The 9,397-nt window shown below is 39.4% G+C and overlaps 1 protein-coding gene across 5 annotated transcripts; it reads right to left on the reverse strand.

Moving 5' to 3' along the window:
* Nucleotides 1-37: 37 nt before the first annotated feature.
* ccdc113 (coiled-coil domain containing 113) lies at nucleotides 38-9,389 on the reverse strand. 5 transcript variants are annotated; one of them, XM_061821984.1, is made up of 9 exons: nucleotides 9,262-9,389; nucleotides 6,255-6,384; nucleotides 3,587-3,748; nucleotides 3,371-3,511; nucleotides 2,546-2,659; nucleotides 2,322-2,423; nucleotides 2,079-2,186; nucleotides 857-1,012; nucleotides 38-771 (listed from the first exon to the last, which is right to left on the reverse strand). In XM_061821984.1, exons 2-9 carry the CDS (start codon nucleotides 6,306-6,308, stop codon nucleotides 640-642), a joined length of 969 nt encoding a protein of 322 aa, XP_061677968.1. In that variant the 5' UTR covers nucleotides 6,309-6,384; nucleotides 9,262-9,389; the 3' UTR covers nucleotides 38-639. The 5 variants fall into 5 exon arrangements, with proteins under 5 accessions (XP_061677968.1, XP_061677969.1, XP_061677966.1 ...); XM_061821985.1 differs by having other exon boundaries at nucleotides 9,253-9,381; XM_061821982.1 differs by lacking the exon at nucleotides 9,262-9,389 and adding an exon at nucleotides 8,646-8,895 and having other exon boundaries at nucleotides 2,546-2,656.
* Between the last annotated feature and the right edge of the window lie 8 nt (nucleotides 9,390-9,397).

A 9,397-nucleotide genomic window follows, 5' to 3' on the forward strand; every position in this document is an offset into this window, starting at 1 on the left:
TGACTTATGTACTTTTTATTCATTGAGTATTTTTTTTTTTTTTTTTGCACTGCATGAAAAATGTGTTTTGATACATTACTGACAGTCAAGCATTTAACTGGAACATTTTGGATGTTGGTAATATTTTGCAGTTTGTAATAAGTTATCACAAAAATTCGCAATCATTACTATAGAAAAAAATGATTTGCCAAAGAAAATGTATTTGAGTTTTTGTCTGTAAGAGTTAAGACATTTATTTTGTATGCTGCTGCAAGAAAAATCAATTCAAGTCTTACATTTCAGTAAAGAAAAAAATACAATGCAATTTTGTGTAGGGAGGAATACAGAATAATACACTTGGAATGGCTTATGACAAAATAAGTTGACCATCAATTCACTTAAAAGTGAAATAAACAACTATGAAGAACATTTTAGATTTCTGGGTGGGATTAATGTATTAGGAAAATTGGTTTTATTTCATTCAATGTTTATTTTAAATTAAAAAAAAATATATAGTGAATCTTGTGAATTTATATTTTTAAAGGAATTTCATTGACTCATTTTACATTTCTGTTTTTGACTACCCAAAAAAAAAAAAAAAAAAAAAAAGACTTGTAATCTACTAGTTCTTCTAAAATGTAGTCTGGAAGTCCTGTAAATCTAAGATTTGCTATGTTGTGCTATGTATGGCAGCTCCACTGGATCTGGACAATCCCTGTCAACAGTTCCAGCTTCTGCACTGATGACACAAGTGCTTCTGTGTTGGCTCCAGGATTTAGACTTGGATGTCATCTTGGGAGAGCGAAGCAGAGACGTAGTAAAACAAAATGATGAAACCTATGCACTATTTGCTTTTCCCCCGGAAGATCCCGTTTACCTCGGCAATCCGAACCTTCCTCTGCCAAGTGTGGAGGCTCTGCTGGAGTCTCCTGTGTTTCTCCTTGATGTCCATATACTGGGCGACGTCGGGTGCCTGGTAAATTGACATCTGGTGCCGCAGCCGCTTGTTCTGGTCCTCAGCCTTTGAACACTCCTGCAACGTAGCAAAGGTGGGGAGAGGAGAAAGGGCACAGTTCCAATCTAAAAAGGTAGGAGTGACAGTCGTCTTCACAAAATCAATCCTGTTTAAATTGGAATTACAGAAAGTCTGAAAAAATGACCCAGTATGTAATGGGATTTTTTGTATTTATTTAAAGATTTATATTTGTGCATAGTTTCCCCACTAAATGTTCAAGATAAAATGAATGCAAGTTTTACACAAATATAATTCAAGTGAACCCAGAATGCTGTTTCAAAATGGTAATTCTTGCCGTGTGAAAAAGTAATGGTCCGCTGAACCTAGTCACAAACAGCAACAACTGAAATCAAGCATTTTCTGTAACTAACATGGCAATGAGTTCTTTGGATGACATTGATGGTTCTTTGTTACCTCCTGGATGAGCCGTTCTTGTACTCTTGAAGTTATTGTGGTTGATCGGCCACTCGTAGGAAGTTTCACCAGTTTTTTGTCATTTGTGAATAGTGGCTCTGACCATGGTTTGCTGGAGTCCCAAAGCCTTGGGACTTGCTTTATGGTAGTAATAATAATGATATGATAATAAACATGTACTGTATTGGGGGGAAAAAGGAAGAAGTGGGTTTTCATTTGAGATGTGAAGGTGGAGAGATCTGAGCAGTTGAGTCAGGATTTTAAGATTAGATTCCAGAGTTTGGGAACAGAGATGGTGAAGGTTGTGTCCCCCCAGGGGTGATGCTTGGTCCGGTGAGGTGTAGAAAGGTTATTGTCAGAGGAGTGCACACTCCGGGTGCTGATGAGGTCGCAAAAGTCGGAGAGGGCTTGTTTATGGAGGGTTTTGTGAGTGAGTAGGACTTTGTACTGGATGCATTGTGGAATGGGCAGCCAGGAGAGGTTCTGAAAAACTGGGTTTATGTGGTCTTGAGAATGGGTGTGAATGAGCAAGCGGGCAGATGACTTCTAGCTATATTTTTTTTTTATACTGCATAGACTACTTCCCTTTGACATGTACTATTTAAGTGATTTCCCTATTCAATTAATGTGCAAATAATCAGGCATGGCTGTGGCCAATGAAATTGAACACCTGTTGAGCAAGTCGTGTGTCCCCTTCTATTTTCTCCAACATCTCCTTCCTTTTAGTGATGTCACTGGTCAGCTGTGCATCCTCTTGTGTCACACGCTGAAGCTTCTCCTGTCCACAATATTGCAAACAAACCAGTATTGAGCAAACACTAGTTGAAAAATGCGTTAACTTAAGACCAGTGGTTTTCAAAAAGTTTAGGGAACCCCCACGGTTTGGAAACCACTGACTAAGACTGACACATACATAAGCTACCTTGTGGGAACGCAGCGTACGCTGCGCTTGCAAATGTTTGACTTGAAGTTCTTTGATGTCGATTGTGGGCTCGCTGCACTCCGAGAAAATGTCCTGGACATCACAAATATTATTTACCGCAAATAAGAGATGAGACATTTATAGGAAACACTACACAGTAATTTACCAATCAACACGCATGTCCGAGGGTGTTGCTTGACTTTATCCGTGCTCACCTCGAGCCCGGCTTTTCCCAGCTCTCTTTTCTCCTGCAGCTGGTGGTGGAGCCTCCTTTCCTTCTCCTTCAGTCCTTGGATCTTCAGTTTTAGCACGTCACACTGGGTGGCCTGCTTGATATATTCAAGTGCACACAAAGGCAAGAAAGGAGGTTGTGATTGAGGGAGGGGTGAACAAACACGAGGGCACACAGAACACACAACCAGTCATCATCATGATGACCAGGTCAGTCATAACGGTGTACAGTATTTAGTAGTGAATAATAAAGGCCTCTTTGTCAAATGGCTTATGTCTAATAAACAGCAGTTATAACCCAATTGCACAGTGCAGAGTTAATTTCATGATTATATTATAGATTATATTCAAATTATATCCATATGAGAAATTTCTAGTAAAGTCATTCTACCAGATTACAATGTAAAAGACAACAGCATGTAGTTCTGATTTTAAATTACAATTAATTACTAATGGCGTTTTATTTGTGGGACACTGAATGGAAATACACATACAAGGTCATGAAAAAGTACTGCCACCGCCCCTCTCAAATTCCTATATTTTTGCGTAGTTTCCCCCAACTAAATGTTTAAGATCAACAAACAAATATAAGTATTATATAATCTAAGTGAATGCAGAATGTTATTTTTAAATGGTGATTTTATTGATTAAAGAAAAAAAAAACTATTCAGTTAACTTGCGCTGTGTGAAAAAGTAAAAGGTCCCCTGAATTTAAACACGAGTAGAACACGGTTGCCTTCGTTAGAAGTTCCATTGTTGACCGTTTACTAAAATAAACACCCACCGAGAAACATGGGTGATATATTTACCTTACTCCTGATGTACTGGAGCAACTTCCCTGGTTCTTTCATTTCTGACATCTTCTTCATTGGCTTGAGAACTTTGTGTTCCAAGTCGTTCTTGTACCTGCGGATGTCTGCTCGCTGTAGCTCAATTTCTTTAAGGGAGGCCTGAAAGGGAGTCACAGAGGTGAAAATAGAAATGTTCACTTGCGCTAAATGTATATTTTCCTCTGCCACACTAACTTTGTAGTTGTTCAGAATTCTCTCCGACTGTTCCTTGTCTTTCTGCTGGTCTCTTATCATCGCTGCTATTTCACTTTGTGCCACAGACATTTTTTGTCCCAAGGTCAGCTGGAGGAGGCCGTAGACCAAGTTGCCCTGAGATCTTTGCGTCCAGCGTCGACTCTGACAAGACAGTACATACACAAAAATGAATGGAAAGTGATGTTGGGGCATCAGGACTGAGGAATGTCCTATGAACTTTAAGGTTTGGACTTGAGACAAGAAAGTGAAATGTGCATTCTGCAAATCAGTGAGAATAATCTTTGTCTATACTGTAATAGTAACATGAGGTGCGTATCTATTTTTTACGAGTTTGTGAGCTCGTTCATATTTTTAGCAAATGTGAACTGAACTTAAGTTAATTTCTGCCTGAAGAACATTCTTCAGAATGCGCTCATTCTGGCCTCTGTGAGCAGTTTGCGAATGAAAGTTCATGTTCGTTCAGGACTGCCGAGCTTTGTGAAAGACTTCCACAAAGCCGTCTGAACACAACACGAACAAGCCTTCATGTGTCCAACAAGGTATTTAGCAAACATTTCAGTGCAGCTGCCATTAATCTTTACATCCTCGACATGCTTTCAGTGACACTCCGTAAATGGGACAAAATGTATCCAAAACCTGCAAACCAAACAAGAGTCCAACATCCACTAATCAAAGTCACAAAGAAATCAAAATGAAATAAACCAAAACTGGAAACAAGACATGGACATAGATAACAATATCAGTGCAGAAAACATGATCCCAGCAACCAATGGACTGACAAGAAATGAAAGAAACCAGGGAGTTAAATGCACACAGTGACGTGACAATAAGGAACACCTGGACAAGGCACCAGTAGCAGGAGGGAGCTGATTGGTCAACACAAGCGAGGAGGTTAACAAGAACAGGTGGACACAGATAACAAAATGAGCACACGAGACATGGAAAACATGACACAAAACAAGATGTACAACATGCCAAAGGCTTCGTTTTTGTTTTAATTTCCCGTTAAAAAAAAAAAAAAAAAAGAAAAAACGACCATTCAAGTGGCCTGTTTTTTCTCACGTTTTTGAGATTGTGGGGTGAAAGCTGCAGCTGGCTACTAGTGTGGACTGAATGGGTGGCAAAACTGGGAAAAAGAAAAGGCTGTATAGGAATAGTGGCAGCTTTACACAGCCTTTTGCTTAGTCAGTGACAACTTCTTCAGGGACATGGTCAGTGACGTGTCCGGTGATATAGCATACGGTGATAGCCAGGCTCACGCAAGCCAGGTAGTTGAAAGTATAATTTCACAAGGAAGGAAGACAATAGGAACTTCTTGCTTGCTAGGAGAACGTGGGAAATGTCTCTTTCACAATCTCCGACCTGTTCTGCCCACATCTCCACGAACCCTCCTTTTTATTCCTTAAAGCGGTCCACATCACAACAAACCGACTGTGACAAAAATAGCCAATGTGAGTCTTTGCAATGTCTTCGCAATCCTCTCGAGATGGTCAGTCTTTGTGTTTTCTGCTGCATCCCTGTCTGGTGTTTCCACGGCGCCACTTGATTGCATCACATTGTTTAAGCACATTATAGCAAAAGTTTTCATGTCACCCAATGGGTCTCTTGAGTGCATCACATTAAGCAAAGAAGCATCAAAAACAACCAAGAGAGCAAATCTGAGAGAACGTTATATCCAATTAATCCAACATTTAGACCATTGGCAACATAGCGTATTGAAAAAAAAATTGAATAATGGATGACTGTAATTCATTTTTGAAACAGTGAACTGAACTTTCGCAATCTGTGTGTTGGTTTATTATGAAGGTGACAAGTACAGTGCACAACCTTATAGTAACCACGACATTACATGCACGTGCTTTTGCTCAGTGGAGTCACAGTGTGACTTTATGGCCAGTCCAGTAAATATGACCATCTAATGATAAACTGAATCAAGTTGGGGAAAAACATGGAAAAGGTGTCCAAGGGGGACTAAAACTAGAATGGGCCATGTACCAAATTTTGGTGACATCAGATGAAGGAAACATTTGTTTTCTCTCGAGGTTTCTTCATTTGAGTTTGAACTCACACTTCCAAAACTTGAAGTACTACTACAAAGAATATTTGTCTTAGTTCGAGTTAGTCGGTCTAAGCTCATACAAACCCAATTCTAATGAAGTTAGGACATTGTTTTAAACAAATAAAAACATAATACAGTCATTTGCGATGTAGCTAAGCTCAAGAAATTTAAATGGACCGAGTTCCATGCAGAAAAAAAAGTCTGTGACTCAGCAATATGTCCACGGTTTTAATTCGTATTTGTTTACTGAGGGACCATAGAGCCAAAATAACATCACAAAGAGTAGGAAAAGTTGATTTGGTTAAATATGGGACCTTTAAGTGAAAGATCTTCACAATTGCTCTTTAACCCAGCAAAAATATGGTTTATTCACATCCTTGACGGTGCAGTAAAATATTTAGCTGCAGCCCTACATAAAACTCCCCCATTATATTGCTGTATTTTTTTTTTTTTTAAACCCTTGCTTCGGGTGCCTATGTGATAAACTTGCAGCAATATTGCTCCTCCAAATTAGAAAGTTTCTTCTCAAATGAAGAGAGAGAGATTTTTTTAATGCTATGTATGCTGAGTGTAAATGTATTTGTTTACCCTGTCCTCCAGTTGCACGGTTCCAACGACGCCTCGACCCACAGGCTGGGTCATTGGGTCCTGTTGAGCCAGTCGGCTGATAAAGCTTTCAAAGAGCTCATTCTCAGCTAAGAGTACTGCGTTGGAAGATCTAATGGGCAGGAGATTCAAGTCAGCCTCCTAAAAACTCACAACCCCGACTCCTTGCAGAGATGCCACAGGTTCTTGAACCATGCACAGTGAAGAAAATAAGTATTTCAACACCCTGCTATATTGCAAGTCCTCCCACTTAGAAATCATGGAGGGGCATGAAATTTTCATCGTAGGTGCATGTCCACTGTGAGAGAGATAATCCAAAAAGAAAAATCCCAAAAATCCAACGATTTATTTGTGTGATACAGCTGCAAATAAATATTTGAACACCTGTCTATCAGCTAGAATTCTGACCATCAAAGACCTGTTTGTCCGCCTTTAAAAGTCCACCTTCACTCCATGTATTACCCTGAATCAGATGCACCTGTGTGAGGTCGTTGGCTGCATAAAGACACCTGTCCACCCCATACAATCAGTGCGACTCAAACTTGTAACATGACCAAGACCAAAGAGCTGTCCAAAGACAACAGAGACAAAATTGTACAACTCCACATGGCTGGAAAGGGCTACGGAGAAATTATCAAGCAGCTTGGTGATAAAAGGTCCACTGTTGGAGCAATCATTAGAAAATGGAAGAAGCTAAACATGACGGTAAATCTTAATCGGAGTGGAGCCCCATGCAAGATATCACCTTGTGGGCTCTCCTTAGAAAGGTGAGGAATCAGCCCAGGACTACACAACTGGAGTTGGTCAATGACCTGAAAATAGCTGGGACCACCATTTCCAAGGTGAATGTTGGTAATACACTAAGACATCATGGTTTGAAATCATGCATGGCACGGAAGGTTCCCCTGCTTAAACCAGCACATGTCAAGGCCCATTTTAAATTTGCCAATGACCATTTGGATGATACAGAGGAGTCATGGGAGAAAGTTTTGTGGTCAGATGAGACCAAAATTGAACTTTTTGGTCAGAATCCCACTAACCCTAAGACGAATGATGAGTTCCATCCCAAGAACACATCCCTACTGTGAAGCATGGGCGTGGTACCATCATGCTTTGGGGGTGTTTTTCTGCACATGGGACAGGACGACTGCACTGTATTAAGTAGAGGATGACCGCGGCCATGTATTGTGAGATTTTGGGGAACAACCTCTTTCCCTCAGTCAGAACATTGAAGATGGGTCATGGCTGGGTCTTTCAACATGACAATGACCCGAAGCACACAGCCAGGAAAACCATGGAGTGGCTCCCTAAGAAGCATATCAAGATTCTGGTGTGACCAAACCAGTCTCCAGACCTCAACCCAATAGAAAACCTTTGGAGGGAGCTGAAACTCTGTGTTTCTCAGCAACAGACCAGAAACCTGTCTGATCTAGACAAGATCTGTGTGGAGGAGTGGGCCAAAATCCCTCCTGCACTGTGTTCAAACCTGGTGAACAACTACAGGAAACCTTTGACCTCTGTAATTGCAAACAAAGGCTACTGTACCAAACAGTAACATTGGTTTTCTCAGTTGTTCAAATCCTCATTTGCAGCTGTATCACACAAATAAATCGTTAAAAAAGTCATACATTGGGATTTCTGGATTTTTCTTTTTAAGATTCTCTCTCACAGTGGACATGCACCTACGATGAAAATTTCAGACCCCTTCATGGGAGAACTTGCAATATATCAGGGTGTTCAAATACTTATTTTCTTCACTGTACATGCACATCCACAAACACTTGTAAAAAATGTACTACTTTGATTTTAAAAAAAATACATTTTTTGTTACTGTCAATAACATACAATACCTCTTTGGATAACTAGGAACATATTTTTATGTTTTGTTAAACTGAGTCTGTGTCGATTGAAAAAAAGTATGAAAAAAAAACCCAACAAAAATAAATTACGTAATGGTCAAAACGGAGATAAATGAAATGCAGATGTTGATGTTTGCTTTAAGAGTTAGGAAGTTGGACAGAATTAAAAATTAGCTCATTGGCGAAGTTATGTTTTGGAGATAAAGGTGGGAAAGAAAAAAAAAAGTCTACAGTACAGTAACTATTTGTACTTTGTTCATTCATTTTAAGGTTGTAACCCACATAAAAAAATAGGGAAACCAATTTGATATCCCATTTAACGTGCGATAAAATTTCTACAAGCTAGTTTGGTGACAAGAGTAATCACTATTTAAAGTTATGATGACAACTGGATACAGTTCCAACATGGTAGCCGCGGTTAGTGAGCATTCGCTTTCGCCTGGCTAAAGTCAGGAGAAAACGTCCACAATAGACTATATTCAAATTCAACAGATGATATCAAGCGTTTATTTACTGTAGCGATTTGACCGCTTCTTGCTGTTCCTGTGGGATTTTCTTTTCCATGAAGTCTCGACCTTCCTCCATGGTTGCTACGGCACAGTGAGGTGGTTGCTATGGCAGTTTTTTTTTTTTAATACATTTGTGTTGAAGTTACTTCGGCACCTCCTGCGACAAAGCTCTAGTTACCCAACTAATCATTGTATTAACTTTCCGATTATTCCTAAAATTATGTAATGTTCAATTATATATTAAATAGGTTCTTTTTCACACGGTTTTCCTATCGAATACCTTAAACTTTATTGATACGTCATATCTGGAAAGGCGGAAGTACATCTAACCCAAGTTCGATATTAACACATTCTAAAATAATTGAATCTCAGCAATATTTGATAGAAAGTTGCCAAACAGTCATTTTATAAGTATTTTTTAAATAATACTTATTTTCTGGTTTCTCAGAAAGCGGTAGTGTTGCAGGTATACAACGCAGTACTCTCGCTGAACGTCTTTTCCTACCTTATTACGCAATCGTTCGGTTTAATATCTGTCTCGCTTTGTGTGTCCAAGGAGAAACGGAGAATACCACGAGCAGAATTTTTATTGTAAATTGCAGAGATACTTACAATACTTACTTGCAATTATGAGAAAAGAAACCACGCCTGGGGAAGTTAAGTCACGTGACACGTGTTTCATTTTCATTTCTTCGGATAAAGAAACTCAGAGGGTGAACAAGAGTTTTAAAGAGACGGGAATATATTCCGTGGGAAT

This window comes from Syngnathoides biaculeatus, chromosome 6 (assembly GCF_019802595.1).
Source record: "Syngnathoides biaculeatus isolate LvHL_M chromosome 6, ASM1980259v1, whole genome shotgun sequence".
NCBI classification, from domain to species: domain Eukaryota; kingdom Metazoa; phylum Chordata; class Actinopteri; order Syngnathiformes; family Syngnathidae; genus Syngnathoides; species Syngnathoides biaculeatus.

Coding starts and splice junctions, on each gene's coding strand:
- ccdc113 (XM_061821981.1), bottom strand. CDS start 8,716: ATGGAGGAAGGTCGAGACTTCATGGAAAAGAAAATCCCACAGGAACAG. Junction 6,385..8,645: donor GAAGCGGTCAAATCGCTACA/GTAAATAAACGC, acceptor CCTGCCCATTAG/ATCTTCCAACGCAGTACTCT. Junction 772..856: donor GGAAGGTTCGGATTGCCGAG/GTAAACGGGATC, acceptor CGCTCTCCCAAG/ATGACATCCAAGTCTAAATC.